Source organism: Engystomops pustulosus, chromosome 2 (genome assembly GCF_040894005.1).
Source record: "Engystomops pustulosus chromosome 2, aEngPut4.maternal, whole genome shotgun sequence".
In the NCBI taxonomy this organism is placed as follows: Eukaryota; Metazoa; Chordata; class Amphibia; order Anura; family Leptodactylidae; genus Engystomops; species Engystomops pustulosus.
The window spans coordinates 154,978,338-154,998,211 of NC_092412.1; the positions used below are offsets into that span (position 1 = coordinate 154,978,338).

General features: G+C 40.2%; 1 protein-coding gene across 1 annotated transcript in view; it reads left to right on the forward strand.

Annotated features, from left to right (window-relative positions):
- Positions 1–19,874, forward strand: part of SLC9A1 (solute carrier family 9 member A1) — a 39,689-nt gene that overhangs the window by 5,656 nt on the left and 14,159 nt on the right. The window contains exons 2-6 of the mRNA XM_072137021.1: positions 10,296–10,756; positions 11,572–11,822; positions 11,918–12,135; positions 16,008–16,201; positions 17,598–17,687. Of these exons, the coding sequence (XP_071993122.1) occupies positions 10,296–10,756; positions 11,572–11,822; positions 11,918–12,135; positions 16,008–16,201; positions 17,598–17,687 (1,214 nt within the window). The remainder of the gene's footprint in view (positions 1–10,295; positions 10,757–11,571; positions 11,823–11,917; positions 12,136–16,007; positions 16,202–17,597; positions 17,688–19,874) is intronic.

The following is a 19,874-nucleotide window of genomic DNA, read 5'->3' on the forward strand; positions in this document are numbered from 1 at the left end:
ACTGACCCCTATGCACAAGGATATAACTACTATAATACTGACCCCTATGCACAAGGATATAACTACTATAATACTGACCCCTATGCACAAGGATATAACTACTATAATACTGACCCCTATGCACAAGGATATAACTACTATAATACTGACCCCTATGCACAAGGATATAACTACTATAATACTGACCCCTATGCACAAGGATATAACTACTATAATACTGACCCCTATGCACAAGGATATAACTACTATAATACTGCCTCCTATGCACAAGGATATAACTACTATAATACTGACCCCTATGCACAAGGATATAACTACTATAATACTGACCCCTATGCACAAGGATATAACTACTATAATACTGACCCCTATGCACAAGGATATAACTACTAGAATACTGACCCCTATGCACAAGGATATAACTACTAGAATACTGCCTCCTATGCACAAGGATATAACTACTAGAATACTGACCCCCTTCCCCTCCACAAACACCTAGCCCTTCCTCCCAGGTCTTCTCTCTCTTCTCACTCGGACAGCCCTCTCCTGCCCCCAGTTCTGGCTACCTGCCTCCCTCCTACTCCCAGTTCTAGCTCCCCTCACCCCACTGAGCACTGAGCAACACTTTGCCGCAGGAAGCTGTAAAGAGGAGAATCCGGGTGTTCACGGAGACAGGTTGTTGTAGTGGTGCACAGCGAATCACAGAAGGGAGGGTCGGCCATGTATTAGCCAGTTTTGCTTACTAAAGTAAGCAGCTCCTAGTGCTACCCCATTTTAGCAGTGATGAACTGCTAGCTTTATTGGAACGCTCCGCTGCGCTGCAGTGTCTACTAGCGTTATTGGAGGGTTCCGATAAAGCTAGCAGTTTATCACTGCTTAAAGTGAGGTAGCGCTAGGAGCTGCTTACTTTAGTAAGCAGCTCCAAGTGCCTTTGTTATGGGTGACAGTTCCTCTTTAACCCCTTAGCGCTCTGCGCCGTAGCTGTACTGCGCTGAGTCCCGCGAATAGCGCTCAGCGCAGTACAGCTACTGCGCAGAGACGATGCCGATTCAGCGCTGCATAGCAGCCGAACCGGCATCGTTAGCCGCGGGATTTCAACGGGGGATAGCCGCGGGATAACATGCCTTCCGGGGGTCTTTACGCCACGATCCCCCCCCCCCGCGCGCCGTTCTCGGGGGGGCTGATCGCTGTTTTGGCACCTCTGGGGTCCGATCGGGACCCCAGAGAAGCCTGAAGGCGGTGCCTTTAAGATGGCGTCTGTGACTTCATCTTAAAGGCAAAGTGTCAGCCTATGCATCTGCATAGGCTGGCACTGCTAATACCCTGCAATACATGAGTATTGCAGAGTATTATAATGAACAAGCAATCAGACGAAAAGAAAAAAAAATAAGTAAAAACTCCAGTACAGAATTCATGCTTTTCTACTCATGATCTGAAAAAAAGTTCCTAAATTTTCAACAATAGGTGATACCAACCCCAAAATGGTAACACTGGAAAAAGCATCTCATCGCGCAAAAAAAATGCTGTCACATGGCCCAAATAACGGAAAAGCAAACATTTTATAGCCTTCAAAAGGGGGCAACCAGAAAACTAAAATCCTGGCAGCTGCAGGGTGCTCCTTCCCTTCTGCGCCTCGCTGTGCCCCCATAACACAAGTAATGTCCACATGTGGGGGGTCGCTGCACTCAGGAGAAATTGTAGAACAAATTTTATGGTGAGTTTTCTCTTTTTATCTTTTGGAAATGTGTAAATTTTAGGGCTAATTGAACGTATAACCGACAAAATTTGACCATTCTAAATTTCACCGCCATTTTGATTCAATTACTATGAAGATCTCAAGGGGTTAACAATCTTTGTAAATGCTGTTTCTGATAGTTTGTGGGGTGCAGATTTGAAAATGGGTTGGTTATATAGGGGGTTTTGTTGCTAAATATGTAAAATTTTATTTCAAACAGTATTTATCCCCAAAATAGTCAATTCTGAAAATACGGAAAATCGCTATTCGATTTGTAGGCCGCGTGACGTCAAATTAAATTATCCAAACATTTCAAAAATTATGAAAATGTAAAGTAGACAAATGGGAAATGTTATTCTGCAAGTTATTTAGGTGGTAAATCTATCTGCCTGAAAACGCTGTGATTTTGAATTTCGAAAATTGCAAATTTTTCTAAAAATACATCATTTTTTTCCTTTTTTTGTAAATAAACGCAAAACTTATCAGCCAAAATTTACCACTAAAATGAAGTACAACATGTGGGGGAAAAACAATCTCAGAATCGTTTTGATAAGTAAAAGTGTTCAAAAGTTATAACCATATAAAGAGACGCAGGTCAGAATCCAAAAAATGGGACTGAGCCTTAAGCTGTAAAATGGCTGTGTCCTTAAGGGGTTAAGGGCTACCATGGGCTTGGAGGAAGTTAAGGAGTCACTTTCCATCCAGGACCAGATGTTCAGGTTCTGGGAGAGAAAAGGAAACAAGTTTTTCTGGTGCATTAAAACATTCGGTTGATCATTGAAAAGGAATAGAAGGAACTAGAAAGAAATGTTTAATTTCCAAAAACTTTAAACACAAATGCCCATTTGCGGAAGAAGATTCCAAGTTTTGGTATTCAATACTATTGCAATCCTAAGTTTTGGTATATTCACCTATTGCAAAAATCTCTAAAAAAGTTTCCTTACCTTTTTGAGGATGTGGAAATTTTAAAAGATCATATGGATTAAAAAGCGGATGGCCTGTTGAAATAGGCTTAGAAAAATTCAACAGAAATGTTATGTCCAAGTATTGCTGCGACTTCCAAGTCTGAAAGTATGGTTGGATCAACTAGAACATCATCTAGTTTCTGGTACCCCCTGAGAAGCTATAGTGGAATCCAGTACTTAAACAAGCAGGTAGTTTCATGGCGGATGCTTCTACAGACCTGAAGATGGCGGCTAGACTATCAGGATTTCCTCAAGAACATAGGTTTTTTTTTTTTTTCACTATTGCTAGTCTTTTCGCAACTCTAAAGTCACACAATGGTGGAAAAAATACACCAGAGTGTGCAACCGCCACATTTATCAACTGAGAATTTTCAAAAGAAAGCAAATTTAATTGCAAAACTACACCACATAGGAGGTGGTGTATGTGGGTCCATTGCTACTACAGGGGGAAGTTTCTGCTCAAGTTTATGTTTGACGTATCTAAGAATTTGCTGTGCAAAAACATTGCAAAAAGGCAGAAATTGAGCTGATATTAAGCATGTGTGACTAGTGGAGTCTATTCGCATAGAGCACACATCAGAAGGCATTTAACACTGAACATATACAGTCATATGAAAAAGTTTGGGCACCCATATTAATCTTCATTTTTAGTTAGCAAAATTTGGGTTTTTGCAACAGCTATTTCAGTTTGATATATCTAATAATTGATGGAGACAGTAATATTTCAGGATTGAAATGAGATTTATTGTACTTACAATAGTTCCTGGATGAAGGTATTTTTTAACCATTCCTCAAAAACAATTCCAGTTCAGTTAAGTTTGATGGTCGCCGAGCATGGATAGCCCGCTTCAAATCACCACATTCACAAGAAAACGGCGCAAATGCGTTTTTCACCATTTTCACTGTATTTGGAATTTTTTTCCCCGCTTCCCAGTGCACGACATGGAAAATTAAATACCATCACTATGCAAGTGCCATCACTATGCAAGTGCAATTTGTTACGCAGAAAACAAGACATCACAAAGCTCTGTTAATGGAAAAATAAAAAAGTTATAGATTTTTGAAACTGGGAAGTGAAAAAACAAATAAAGAGACAGATTGTTAAGGGGTTAAATACCTTTTCTCATGATTGGATACACCTGGCTATGAAGCTCAAAGCTCAATGAGGTTACCAAACCAATTTAGTGCTTCAGTAAGTCAGTAAAAAGTAGTTTTTTCCCGGGCATAGAGGGGAAGGAGGTGCCATCCAGATGGGATTTGCTTTGTCACATTGTACAGGTTATAATTTTTTTTTTTTTTATTGTGGACATGTATGGGCTTATTTTTAGGAACTTTAGAGTGCGTAACTTTTTTAAAATCACTTTTTAGAGCATTTTTTAAAGGGTATTAATTAAAAATCATCTTTTTTTAGGAGCAATTTTTGAGTTTTTTTTTTACGAGGTTCACTTTGCGGGTCCAATAACGATTCTGTTTCATTATGCAGATTGTCACAGACGTAGTGATACCAAATATGTGGGGGGTTTGTGTATTTTATTCAATTTTACTGAATAAAAACTAATTTGGAGAAAATTTTGTTCATTTTAGCATCACCATCTTTTCATATGCAGAACTTATTTTTCGGCTGACAAATCTTGTTAGGGGCTTATTTTTTTCGAGAATAGTTGTTCTTTTTAAAGGTCTCATTTTAAAGTGCGTAACTTTTTTTTAATCACTTTTTAGAGCATTTTTTTAAAAGGTATTAATTAAAAATTATCTTTTTTCTGAATGTCTTTCGCGTTTTTTTTCCCCTGGCGTTTACAGTGCACGTCCAGTAACGATTCTGTTTTATTATTCAGATTGTTACGGACGCAGCAATACCAAGTGGCACGGGGGATCCAATCCATAGCAGAAACACCCTTACACGCCGCGGTCATGCTTGAAAGCATGCTGCTAAAGCAAATAAAATTATGGGATGTATCAAGAGAGGAATAGATTCTCATGATAAAGACATAGTTTTGCCCTTATACAAATCCCTGGTCAGACCACACATGGAATATTGTGTACAGTTTTGGGCACCAGTGTATAAAAAGGATATAGTAGAGCTGGAACGGGTGCAGAGGAGAGCAACCAGGATTATTAGGGGAATGGGGGAACTAGAATACACTGACAGATTAAAAAATTTGGGATTATTCAGTTTAGAAAAAAGACGACTGAGGGGAGACCTCATTACAATTTACAAATACCTGAATGGACAGTACAAGGATCTCTCCAAAGATCTTTTTATACCTAGGCCTGTGACCAGGACAAGGGGGTATCCTCTCCGCCTAGAGGAGAGGCGATTTTACCATCAACATAGACAAAGGTTCTTTACTGTAAGAGCAGTGAGACTATGGAACTCTCTGCCGCAGGAGGTTGTTATGGCGGACTCTATGTACATGTTCAAGAGAGGCCTGGATGCCTTTCTGGAGAGAAAAAATATCACGGGTTATGGGTATAAAACATTTATTTAATTCTTAAAGGTTGGACTTGATGGACTTGTGTCTTTTTCCAGCCTTATATACTATGATACTATGACCACGGCATGTAACACCCGTGATCGGAGGCACCTAACTTACAGTTAAATGCCGGCCGCCATCTTGGATGCCCGATCGCCGCCGGCAGGCTATTAAAGGGAACCTGTCACCAGGAGACCCATTTTTAGCACTCCCCCAGTCCCCACAGAGCATAGTACATACACTGCCAAAGTGTTTTTGTATAAAAAATTGGTTTTACAGAAAAAAAGATATGTTATGTTATATTGTACCTTTCATTAGCATCTGCTGTGTGACTAGGCAGTTGCCCAATAGGAGGGGCTGGAATGGAGCAGTCCCCCCCCCCCCACCCTTGGGAAACATGTGACCTTTTCAAATATATGAATAACTCCCCACACTCGGGATTGGCTGTAGAGGAGCAGGGGGCGTCGCTAAGCCAATTGATGGGTATTTTCATATATTTGAAAAGGTTACATGGAGTAGCTGTTCCCCAAGGGTGGGGGGGAACTGCTCCTTTCCAGCCCCTCCCATTTGGCAACTGCCTAGTCACACAGCAGATGCTAATGAAAGGTACAATATAACATATCTTTTTTTTCTGGAAAACTAATTTTTAATACAAAAACACTTTGGCAGCGTATGTACTATGCTCTGTGGGGACTGGGGGAGTGCTAAAAATGGGTCTCCTGGTGACAGGTTCCCTTTAAAAATCATTGTAAAATATCTATATACTGCAATACTATAGTATTAGCAATCAGACCCTGCAGGGTTAAATTACCCTGGAGGATCTAAAATAATGGTAAAAAAAATGTACATTTTTTTTTTTTTTTTTAAATATGAAAAAATAGTAAAAAAAAAAAGTAAAAGTTTAAATCGCCCTCCTTTCCCTAAAACTGATATAAATATAAATAAACAGTAAAAATCATAAACAAATTAGGTATCATCGCGTCACAAAATGTCCGATCTATCAAAATATATTATCGATTATTTTTTTTTATTTTTTTTTTTTTTTCCAGCGTTTAACCCCATAACGGAAATTGGCGTCCAAAGTCGAAAATGCCACTTTTTTGCAATTTTGAAAAATATAAAAAATTCTATAAAAAGTGATCAAAAGCCCATATACAGTCCTCAAAATGATAGCATTAAAAACGTCATCAAAAGTCGCAAAAAATGACAGCACCCACAGCTCCGTACACTGAAGTATGAAAAAGTTATTAGTGCCAGAACATGGCAAAATGAAGATTTTATTATTTTTTTTTGTACAGAAGGTCTTAATTTTTAAATGCATGAAAACATTATAAAACCTGTACAAATTTGGTATCCTTGTGATCGTACCAAACCAAAGAATAAAATAGACTTGTGATTTGGGGCGCTCAGGGAAAGCTTTAAAATCCAAATCCACAAGAAAACGGCACAAATGCGTTTTTTCATCATTTTCACTGCATTCTGAATTTTTTTTTCCCGCTTCCCAGTATACGGCATGGAATAATAAATACAATCACTATGAAGTTAAATTCGTTACGCAGAAACAAGCCCAAACAGAGCTCTTTACATGGAAAAATAAAAAAGTTACAGATTTTTTGAAGGAGGGGAGTGAAAAATGAAAATGCAAAAACGAAAAAGGGCCACATCCCTAAGGCCGGCGCCACACAGGGCGCTTTGTCTGCGCTTGCAAACGCAGACAAAGTCGCGCCCACCGGGGCGGGCCTCGGCCCGATCGCATCGGCGTTTCTATGGAAACGCCTGCGATCGGGAACGAGCCGCCGGTGTTTCGCGTTAAATTAACGCAAAACACCGGCGGCTCGTTCCCGATCGCAGGCGTTTCCATAGAAACGCCGATGCGATCGGGCCGAGGCCCGCCCCGGTGGGCGCGACTTTGTCTGCGTTTGCGTTTGCAAGCGCAGACAAAGCGCCCTGTGTGGCGCCGGCCACAGGGGTTAATGTTACAAAACGGCTTTTAGGAGCTTTATTAACCCTTTAGGTTTTCTTCAAAGTTAGGTTTTAATCAAAATGGAGAGCACACAGGGCAGAGGTATGCAGACAGGCAGTGAAGGGGTTAATTGTATGCGGTGTGTGAGTGATTTATGGTGTGGAGGGTCACTGTAGGCATCTGATCTCCTTTCTCTGTGAAAGAGAATGAGTAGATCCGGATACTGATACTAGGTGTTCAGTCAACCTGTACTAACTGACAAATCACAGCAATCGTGTGTTTTGGGGGATTCTATTCCTCCCCTAACATGTTGCTGTGAGCCTTGGCTCTCAAAAAACACAGGACCTTTGATCCTGTTACCCTGCATTTTGTCAGAGTGACCGACAGAAGCCATGATGTTTTACAATGTCATGGTGTCTTTATGCACTACTGCCCATGACCATGATGTTGGGGAACATCCTGGTGGCTTTTTTTTTTTTTCTGTCCAAAGGCCTTTCAGCCCATGTCGCTTAAAGGACATCTACCACCAGATTGAAAGACTGTATGCAAATGAGCCTGAGGGGCATCATGGGTGTTAAAGGCACCTGGTGGTAGATGTCCTTTAAACTCTCGTTTCACGGTGGACAATGAAAAACACATTGAAAATGTATTGAAAACTGAGACTGACTGAAAACTGATTGAACACTGATGAAAAATGAAAGATTTGATTATCTTAGAAAAAGGCCAAATATTTGAATATTTGTTGATAACTATTAACACAAAAGTATTGGACTATGCTAATTTAACTATTGTCCCTTTTTAATAGGGAAAATTAAAACATATATCTGGATTAAATTTCCTCCATTAAATGCGGAAAGAATGGTGTTACTGAAAATGGGTATATTACCGTATATATTCGTGTATAAGCCAAGTTTTTTCAGCACAAAAAATGTCTATTAAAAAGAATTTCCCTCTTAAAACTTATATAATCACCCTCCGATGTCGGCGCGGCTCCTCGATGTCAGCGAGTCCTGTCTTTTCTTCTCCGCAGCTCCTCTTTCTTCTTGCTTCTCTCATGGACACGTCCATGTATTCTTCCTGGCCGCGCATATTATGACGTAAGCAGCGGCCGCGTCATAGTATGCGCCTGCTAGAAGAAAACATTGCCGCGTCCATGCCGGAAGAAATAAGAGGAGCCGCGGAAAAGAAAGAAGACGGGACGCACTGACATCAGGGACATCGGTGAGCCGCGCTGACATCAGAGGGTGAATATAGAAGTTTATTTTTTTTAAGGGCTGTGGGGGCAGGCTGGCTGTATACTACATGGGGGCAGGCTGGCTGTATACTACATGGGGGCAGGCTGGCTGTATACTGGGGGGGGAGTTGACCAATGCATTTCCCACCCTCTGCTTATACTCGAGTCAGTAGTTTTTCCCAGTTTTTGGTGATAAAATTAGGGGTCTCTTCTTATACTCGGGTCGGCTTATACTCGAGTATATACTGTACTGCAAATATTATTTGTACTATGCAATTGTCCTTGTAAGTTGGATACAAAAATGGTTTGGTCTTATTAGGGCCATGCTTAAAGGGTTTGGCCCATGAAGGCTATTCTCAAATTTCAATCCACTAGTGATGTTTACACAAGAAGGATTATATTTAACCCCTTTCTTTACAATTTTACTCAGTGTTATTGCTGTATTAGCTCCTATCACTCATTGTCAGTGTAAAATTCAAGAGTGTTGGCAGGGACTCTTCAAGTAGACTCATTATGATCCCTCTGTGCTGTGTGCTGACAATGTGGTTAGATCAGGGTAAATGTTTATATACACTTCAATTTAGATTCTAAACATTGTAAAAGTATCTGACACTTAGAAAGAGAGATGCAATAGATCAGAGATGATGAGATGGATATAACACACAATGACACTCTCTGCTCTACTAACTCACCTATAACTCACAGTTTTGCAATATATCTCCCCTTCTCTGCATAAAGATCTTATCTGTCTGTAGCTTGTAGCTTTACACTCCTCACCATTTGATGTGTTGTTTGCAGTCAGGAAGTCAGTGGGGGGCTCGAGTCAGAGAGAAGCTCAGCTCCGCATCAGACAGAAAAACAAGATGTCTGCCGACCCTAAACTTGAACAATCGAGGGTCGGGTCCACGGGCAACCAAAATTGTGCACACCAGGATTGATAGAGACAGGTTGGAATTATATTTGTGTTGCTGTATTTTTGTTAAGAACATTGAATTAGAAAATGTTATTTTGTTATCCTGAGTACATTTCAAGAAACTGGTCTTCTTGAGAATACTCTTTTTAATAAATTATTGTGGGGGCTGAATTAAATTAAAAACTTTATGCAGAAATAAGTCTAAAGATGGTCTCTCACAGCATTCGTTTTATGATTATTTTCTGGCAGCACAGTTTCAATTTATTGTGGAAATTCAAGGTTCTTCTATACATAGGGCTTTAGCATTATATATAGTAAGTAAATGGGATTCGATTTTTCCTGTATTAGAATTTAGGAAGTTGATTTTAAAGCCAACTAGCTCCTTACCATTAGCTGTAGTGATGCAAAAGAGATGGCTAAAGTATGAAAATATTCTAGGAAAAAGGGGCACTATTAAAGGACACCTGTCATCAGGTCTCTGTCACTATTTCTGTCACCACTTCCTGTTGGAGCAGCTCACAAGGATCCATCCCAGCCTTTATCTAGTCAATTCATACATTAATCATTGTAAAATCATATTTTCTTTATTATGTAAATGAGGCCGGGCACATAGTCAGAGGCAGTGATGTAACCCCTGTTACCCCTCCCCTCTCCTCCCCCTGCTCATGTCAGTGTGTAATGTATAGTAAAGCATTGCTAGTGTCTGTGCTTTACCTTCTGACATGTTGTGTTGGAAGTATATCTATGAAATTCTGTATTTTTGTTAATAACAGTGAATTAGAGAATATGTTTTTTTGTTATCCTGAGTACATTTAAGAAACTTTTCTTCATGGGAATACCCCTGTAATTTTTTCCAGCTCTTTGTTTTTTGTAATGTTGTTTTGTATGTATGTTTGTTGTGTTTTTTTTTATGATTTCAGTACCCAAAAATAAAAATGTTCTGTCTTTTTATTATTATTATAGTATTATTAATATTATATTATTTAAGACTCCCTCTTTTTTTTCCTGCAGGTTTCCATGTAATCCCTACTCTATCCAGTGTTGTTCCGGAGAGCTGTTTGCTAATTGTGGTCGGTCTTCTAGTAGGTGGTCTCATGAAAGCTGTTGGTGAAACCCCTCCAGTCTTGAAGTCAAGCGTCTTCTTTCTTTACCTTTTACCACCTATTATCCTGGATGCTGGATATTTCCTGCCACTGCGTCCCTTCTCTGAAAATCTGGGAACAATTCTAATGTTTGCAGTGTTGGGAACTCTGTGGAATGCTTTCTTTATAGGCTCTTTGTTGTATGGTGTCTGCCAAATTAGTGGGGCAAAGCTACTGGATGTTGGGATCTTGGACAATTTGCTGTTTGGTAGTATCATTTCAGCTGTGGACCCTGTTGCCGTCTTGGCTGTATTTGAAGAAATCCACATCAATGAGCTGCTCCACATCTTGGTGTTTGGAGAGTCCTTGCTAAATGATGCAGTGACTGTGGTAAGTATTTTAGCACATGTTTATTGCTAGTGAAAGAAATTTAGCCTAGTAAACCTTTATATTGCCATTAATTGGTTTTCTTACTCATGACGTTATCAGTAAGAAATGGTGTCTGATCTCTTGGGTTCTTAGGGCCCCCCGGATCATGACATTAGAGGTCCATGAGTTTCTTCTGTCAGTGGAAGGGTATTCTGCCTGCTCAATCATCGGTCTATTTCTGTAGAACTGGCAGAGATCATGATGCCTTGGGTCCCTGCATTTGGATCCCCAGAAATAAAATACTTGTTTCCTATGCACAGAAAAGAATAAGAACAATAATGTTACTAATGAGTGGGAAAATAAATTAAAAAATTTTTTTTTTCTGAATCAATTTTCATATGCAAAAAGGTTTTACAAATATGCTTTTTAAAATATGATCGTTGTGTTGCTCTAAAAAAAAAAGGTAATTGTCAGTAATATCCTGCTGCCTCGGTCCATTCATAAGTCTGCTATAGTAACACTATTAAAGAAGAAAACCTTGCTCCATAGGAGTCATAGTAATAAGTAAAGCCGTGCTGTGGTTGCAACACTTCCTTTTCATGTAGTTTACCACCTCTGGTTGCTTTAGATTCTTCCCCCCACAGCCACTATTACAATAGCAACTAGTCAGTAGTATGCACAGGGGTTTGTCACCTTTCTAAATATCAATGAGGCCTCGCCATCCTTCTGCAGATGAAAAGGAGAGGTGACATCTTCCCAGTAATTTTAAAAAATGTGTATTTTTCTTTTGCCTGTAGACTACAGACTAAAGCTCATGGATATCTACTTTCTTTTAGGTTTTGTACCATTTGTTTGAAGAGTTTTCTACCTTGGACAAAGTGACATTCCGTGACATTTCCTTGGGGTTCCTGAGCTTCTTCATTGTTTCCCTCGGAGGGGTGTTTGTAGGACTTGTATACGGCATAATAGCAGCTTTCACATCTCGCTTTACATCCCACATCAGAGTTATTGAGCCGCTGTTTGTTTTTCTCTATAGCTACATGGCATACATGTCAGCTGAACTCTTCCATCTTTCTGGAATTATGGCGTAAGTTTTTTAGTATTGTACTTCTGTTGTAGATTTTATCATCTTTTTTGCTTTGCTGTGTTTTAATGTACACATTTATTTATTTTTTATTGCAGTCTCATTGCATCAGGAGTAGTGATGCGGCCATATGTTGAAGCTAATATTTCCCACAAATCTCATACCACAATTAAATATTTCCTGAAGATGTGGAGCAGTGTCAGTGAGACCTTAATCTTTATCTTTCTGGGGGTTTCCACTGTGGCTGGACCCCATTCTTGGAATTGGACCTATGTAATCAGTACCCTTATATTCTGTCTGATAGCACGTGTACTAGGTAATGACAGTTTTTGTTACGAAATGTAGTGTGCATTTTGTTTACTTTTATAGAGTTGTACAATAAAATTGACTTTCAGATTTTTTTTAAAAAGTGTGCATACATTAAGGTTCCACGATGCAACCAGGCACTTTTTGTTTTATGCATTTCCATTTTTTACTCCCCACTTTATAACTTTATTTATAACTTTTTTTTTATTGGTGAGGGCTTGTTTTCTTCGTAACAAATTGCACTTCTTAGTGACAGTATTTAATATTCCACTGGGAAACGGGGGGGGGGGGGGAGGAGAATCAAATGCAGTGAAAATTTTTGACAAATGGATTTGTTCCATATTCTTGTGGCTTTGCATTTTAAGGCTTTCACTGTGCGCCCCAAATGACATGTCTCCTTCATTCTTTGGCTTGTACGGCCTTTTGATCAAGTTTTTATTTATTTTTTTGTTATATTTTTCAAAATGGCAAAAAGTGGCGTTTTCGAATTTGGGTGCTATTTTCCGTTACGGGGTTAAAAACATGGAAAAAGCGGTAATATATTTTGATAGATCAGACATTTTGGGATAAGGCGATACCTTACATGTTTATGATTTTACTGTTTGTTTTATATTCGTTCCAGGGAAAGGGGGATGATTCAAATTTTTAGGTTTTCTTCATTAATTTTTAACTTTTAAAAGATTTTTTTTACTACTTTTCTGATCCCTCTAAGGTAATTTAACCCTCGGTTGTCTGATTGATCCTACCATATACTGACATACTACAGTATGGCAGTATCTGGGAATTTTACACATCTATCACAATGTGCAAATCGCACATTGTAATACAAGACTTAAAATCAGACAGCCTCCGTTCTTTGTATGACTCTAGACTTTCATATTAACCAAAGACTTCACAGGGGGCGGCAGTCAAATCCAATATGGTGGCGCCCAAGTGCCTCCGGGATTTACAGGGTTAACACCGTTGATCAGTGCCAGCACCGTCCACGGCTGTTGCTGGTGGGTGTTTGCTGCAATATGTAGCAAATGGCTGCCTACCTTGTATGGAGAGGGCTCAGCCTGTGATACAGCGGGAGCCGACATGTGACGTACAGATCCCCTGGCTGGGGTTGGAGGTCAATTAGTATTTCTAAGTGTAGGCTGCCTCTGATAAAACACTGCAGGAAAAGTCCGCAGACAAAATAAAAAAAAAAATAATGTATAAAAATACTTTTTAACCCCATAGCGCAATAAGACATACCTGTACGTTTTATTGCACATGGGGGAGTATGAAGAGGGCTCACGGGTTCAAATTGAAGCAAACACCCGTCGCTAACACCCGTGATCGGTGTTAACCCTTTGATCGCAAAGCTCCCAGCGGCATTAACGAGCCAGCGCGGCATGGGCGCCGCCGTCTTGGCTACGATGGGCCATGTTGCCATGACAGCCTCGGCTCACACAAAGATCTGATCATGTTTTGGGCTATCTATTACAATGTGCGTTTTGCACATTGTAATAGATGTGCAAAATCCCCATATACTGCCATACTGTAGTATATCATTTTCTCTAGAACTGATATAAATATTAATAAATGGTTAAAATCATAAACACATTGCCACGTCCGATCTATCAAAATATAATAATAATTTCACTGCATTTAACCCTGTAACGGAAAATATTCCCCGAACCCGCAAATGACAATTTTTTTGCCATTTTGAAAAATATAAAAAAATCAATAAAAAGTGATCAAAAGGTCATACAATCCTAAAAAAAAAAAAAAAGCATTGAAAACGTCAATGACACCACCCACAGCTCTGTACACCAAAGTATGAAAAAGTTATTAGCGCAAGAAGACGGCAAAATGAATAAATTTTTTTTTTTGTACAGGAGGTTTTAATTTTTGTAAATGTATGAAAACTTAACACCTATACAAATTTGGTATCCACATGACTCATTGAATGAAGTAGACCTGTCATTTAGGGCGCACAATGAAAGACGTAAAATCCAAACCCACAAGAAATAGCGCAAATGTGTTTTTTTCATAATTTTCAATGCATTCACAATTTTTTTACCGCTTCTTAGTATACGGCATAGAATAATAAATACCATCACTATGAAGTGCAATTTGTTACGCAGAAAACAAGTCATGACATAGCTCTCTACATGGAAAAATAAAATACAGGCGGTCCCCTACTTAAGAACACTTGACTTACATACGACCCCTAGTTACAAACGGACCCTTGGATATTGGTAATTTATTGTACTTTAGTCCTAGGCTACAATAAACAGCTGTAACAGTTATCACTGGTGTCTGTAATGAAGCTTTAGTGTTAATCCTGATTCTTATGACAACCCAACATTTTTAAAATCTAATTGTCACAGAGACCAAAAAAGTTGTGGCTGGGGTTACAATTATAAAGTATACAGTTCCGACTTACATACAAATTCAACTTAAGAACAAACCTACAGACCCTATCTTGTATGTAACCCGGGGACTGCCTGTAGTTATAGATTTTTGAAGGTGGGGAGGGAAAACCAAAAAGGGCCTGGTCTTTAAGGGGTTAAAAACCCAAATAATACCCCTTTATTCCATATTCCATTTGATAATAATAAAAAAATAAAAGCTTTACTGCAATCACTTCATATTTGGTATCGCTGCATTCGTACCTTATACGATCTTTAAATAAAATCCATTGTTTAAACCGTTTAATGAGCACCATAAAAAAATGTCCCCAACAAGTTATGTAAAGATGCTTTATTTCTGTCACTGTTTCCAAAAATATCTTCTAAAAAGTTATCAAAAAGTCAACCTACCCCCCCTCTCCACCCAAATGGTAACAAGGAAAATTACAGCTCATGACGCAAAAAAAAGTAGCTCAATGGGAAAATAAAAAAAGTTACAACTTTACGGTATCGCCTTGAAGGTGGTGGTGACCCCTCCATAGAAAACAGCGACGCACGTTTTGGTCCAATGGTCAAATAACTAAATATGCATAATAAATAAGTTACCCAGAGGAATAACAGACCACAGAGATTCAGGCTTACTTACAACTGAGTTGATCCAGAGACTGGAGTCTCTGGATAAACGGGCCAAAGTGTCTTATTTCTCATATCCAGCTTGTGCCACTATATAATGACAAATGTCAAATTTATCATCCTGTGTTATCTGACCTTAATCTTTTGCCTGGAAATAGGACAGGGCTAAGGAGTGAAAGTTCTATATGCTTTTGAGGACTAATATTTCACAGTCCTGCTTCTGCTTACAACACATACATAAGTATGGTGACCCAGATCTCCAGGCCTAACACTATCTGCAGCTATGTATGTTTAAACCTGCTGGTCCACTCCCTTCATTTTCATATAAAAAAAGTCCCCTGTATTATCTTTTTGTAGTTTTTCCTGTTTGACAGTTTAGATATCTATTAGGACTTATTCACACTACTGTAATTGGAGCCGTGATCTGGCCACACATCTTTCTATAGAGAGGGAAGGGATGAGGAGCACTCGCTCCTCCTCCCAGCTATGTGCTATGCCCGGGTTCTGGCCCAGGGAGCACATTGTCCGTCTGAATGTGGCCAATACAACTTTGATCCCCTGGGGGGAAATTCTTTTGTACACAGTGCTTGGCATATTGTTAAAACAGATAGGGATACAGCATGGTTTCATACGGATGCATACACATTACGCAGACTAAGATTCCTTGCTTGTTGCTTACTTGCTTAATGGTCTTATCCACATAGTTACTTACATACAGTATAGACAAATACAATTGTAGACAATACTAGTGGCACTACTACAGTGTTCTGGGCAGCAGTGAAACTAGCATTGGTCGGGAGGGATGCTTGTATGATACAATTTTTACAGAATGTTTGGATCTCACTTTAATGTTTCTGTCTTTACGCAGGTGTCATGAGCCTGACTTGGTTTATTAACAAGTTTCGCATAGTCAAACTGACAACCAAAGACCAGTTTATCATTGCATATGGTGGTTTGCGTGGTGCCATTGCCTTCTCCCTTGGATATTTATTGCATAGCCCTAACAGGGATATGTTCCTCACTGCAATAATAACGGTCATATTCTTCACAGTGTTTGTACAAGTAAGTAACATGAGAAATGACCTACTGTATATACTCACAACTTTTTGTGCTGAAATCCCTCACTCGGCTTATACTCTGTATATTTAAAAAAAAAAATAAAACTATGTACTCGCTCTACGGCACTCCCTGCAGCACCTCTTCTCCCCGTGGCTTCAGGTTTAACAGAGCGGGCGGAGAAGCGTCCATGTGCTCTGCCTGCACACACACTGACATCCTCAGCGGCAACACCGTTGCGTCATAGTGTGTGCGAATGGGTGCGTCTCTGCCTGCTCTGTTGCTCATGAAGACTAGAGAGAAGAGGATCTACGGGGGAGTGCTGAGGTATGTACAGAGTTTATTTCTTATATATAAGAGAGGCTGGTGCAGGGCATTTCATTACTGTGGGGGGAGGGGGCTACATGGTGCATTTCGTTACTGGGAGAATGCGAGTGTAGACCTGGAGGGAGAGACTGATACTGGGTGGGCAAAGATAGCTCTAGCCCAGAAGTCTCGGGGTAAAAGGAAACAAAAAAAAAGGGACAAGAGCGCTCTCCTTGTGTAGTATGATAAAAGATATATTTACGATTAAAACAATGAATGGGTGCTCACCTTGAAGCACAATAAAATGTGCATGTAGAATGAAAAGGGAGGTTTCCCGGCGCCGACCTTCTTCACCTATATTTGCCCAGGTAGAGGCCAATAGGTTTTTGCAGCTTGTTTGTTTCTGAGTTCCAGTCCTGGAACAGGGTGCGTTGGCGCTTATCACGGAATAAACTCCCCGGTAGGTCTTGTTAAAAATGCTAAAGTTTATTGCTACGCGTTTCGGTCCGGTACCCGGACCTTCGTCAGGCATAAGGATAATCCTTATGCCTGACGAAGGTCCGGGTACCGGACCGAAACGCGTAGCAATAAACTTTAGCATTTTTAACAAGACCTACCGGGGAGTTTATTCCGTGATAAGCGCCAACGCACCCTTATGCCTGACGAAGGTCCGGGTACCGGACCGAAACGTGTAGCAATAAACTTTAGCATTTTTAACAAGACCTACCGGGGAGTTTATTCCGTGATAAGCGCCACCGCACCCTGTTCCAGGACTGGAACTCAGAAACAAACAAGTTACTGGGAGAAGGCTGCTTGTGGCATTTCATTACATTTTGCTTATACTGGAGTCAATAAGCATTTCCAGTATTTAGTGTTAAAATAATGTGCGTCAGGGTTCGTAAAATACTCGGGTCTGCTTATATTTGAGTATGTACAGTATTTTATTGTGTGGGGGGGGGTGTCTAGCAATCTTTGGGACCCTCTATTTGTTGGACCTTTTTTTTTTTTTTTTTTTTTTTTTTTTTTTTACTTGGTTTATATTAATGGTCTGAAAATTTGAGTACAAGTTATTTTACATTTATTTTGTATATTAAAGGGAATGACAATTCGCCCTTTGGTGGAACTTTTGGCGGTAAAAAAAAAACAGGAGACCAAGCGTTCAATAAATGAAGAGATCCATACTCAGGTAAATGTCACATTATATTAATATGAAAAGGCAAACCTTTGTATATCTAGGCCAGTACTATTCAACGATCTACTTTACAGCATATGCCGTATATACTGGAGTATAAGCCAAGTTTTACAGCACAAAAAAATGTGCTGAAAAACCTTAGCTCGGCTTATACTCAGGTCAAGAAAAAAACCTGTGTACTCTCCTTCCAACGCCCCCGGCAAGGTCCTCTTCTATAAAGCGATGCTCCGGATCGCTGTATAGAAGAGGACCTGCCGGTTTGTGGTGTTTTTTTTTATTCCAGGCATTATATTGGGGGCAGGGGCAGCAGGTTTTACACTAGGGGTCTGGCAATCTATACACTACGGGGGGGGGGGGGGGGGGGCTGGCAGGCTATATACTATAGGGGAGGCTGTGACCAATGCATTTCCGAACCTCTGCTTATACTAGAGTCCATAGGTTTTTCCAGGTTTTTTTGTTAAAATTAGGGGTCTCGGCTTATACTCGAGTATATACGGTATTTGTTTTCTACTGCCTGAGGCATGGCCATCAGGACATCGTAACTAGGTGCTCAGTCGCAGGTGTTGCGATGAATTTTTTTCTGGCATTTCATAGGAGTATTTTTAGTGAAGGAAGAGTACAGAATTTTTAGTAATATGACTGATCTATTTAGAATATTACCAGCAGCTCTCCAACCACTCCCTTAATAATTGACATCATACAAAGCTGTGAAAAATGGACAAGTGACTTTTTTTTTTTTTTTTAAACATTAGGCTGAATACTAGCGTCAATAGCTGAGTTTTATGGGCTGTGTATCAGTTACTAAATACAGGGTGTCGTAGTCTGAACTGTTTTTCACAGATATAGTTCCGTGCAAAACGTATGTCTGGTGAAGATGGATGTAACATTAGCTTGGGTGGGGGCATCTGGCCTAAAGTCAGGGACAAACAGGTTTAAATAATTGTGCTATTATGAACATCCCGGAGAATCAAAACGTGAAGTGAATATACAACTATGTATGGGTAATGGAAATCGCTGTGGATAAGACACTTCCAGTGTGGCTTACACGTGTGCCCTGGCCTAGAGCTGCACTTTGTAATGCATTACAAACACATGTGCATTCTGATAAAATCTGTGTTGGAGAAAACAACCTATTTGAGTCAATAATGATTAATATACAGGAAAAACACTGACTTTTGTTTCGATACACGTGCATTATGGGTTTGTAAGGCATTTCCAGTTCCATTGTGGAAACTTTCCATTTGAATACAAGCTGATGTATACCAGGACATAGAGGGATTTATAAAGCACTGGGCCATGTTGTTTTCTGGCCCCACTGTGACCTAGCCTCTCGGCTTTCAATGGAGACTAGAAGGGTGAGGAGTGCTCGCTCCCCCTCCCTTCTCCACCCGGCCATGTACATGAGGCCTATGTTGTTGAAACGGCAGGGAGAAAAATGATTTCTACCTTAAACCTCATGTAACATTTTGCATTGAGACGATAAAGCTGTTTCTGTATTCATGCAGCCGTGTTCTTGCCCGGACTGGATCCTGGGCGAACACAGGTCGGGAGGAGAATGGGGGAGTGGTGCGCGCTCCTGCCCCTCCTCGCCTCCCTCAATTCTGCTGAAAAATGGGATATGTCCTATATTTTGTGGCACAGCTGCCCGACTAGGTCACAATGCGGTGATACATTGTGTTCTCCCAAATCGTGACTAGGAGACATATGGGGATTGTGACCTGTCTGCAAATTATGCGACCAGATCACAGGCCCACGAATGGCTGTGTGAATAAGCCCTATGTACGTAAAAGTAAATTTGGCTTTAGTGATGAGTGACAGGCTGATGCTACCAAATCAAATAAAACTCAGTTCAGACCATTGCGGAAAATTGTGTACACTTAGGGTGCATACACACCCGGTATGCCACTCCTCCATAGAAAACAGTGGCGCACAGCCGCACACTCGCCGAAAGATAGAGCATGCTCTATCTTTTTGCGGTGTGCGGCCCAGATCGGTGCCACACATGTGTGGCACCGTATCCCCGCTGTGCCGCTATTGCCGTCTATGGGGACATACATGTGGTCGCATGTACGTCCCTGCAGACGGCCATGTGAATGAACCCTTATGCGAACGAAGGTGATCAATGTAATTAAGGAAAAATGCTGAAAAAGAATACAAAGAGAGTGTGAAAAGAGTTGGGTT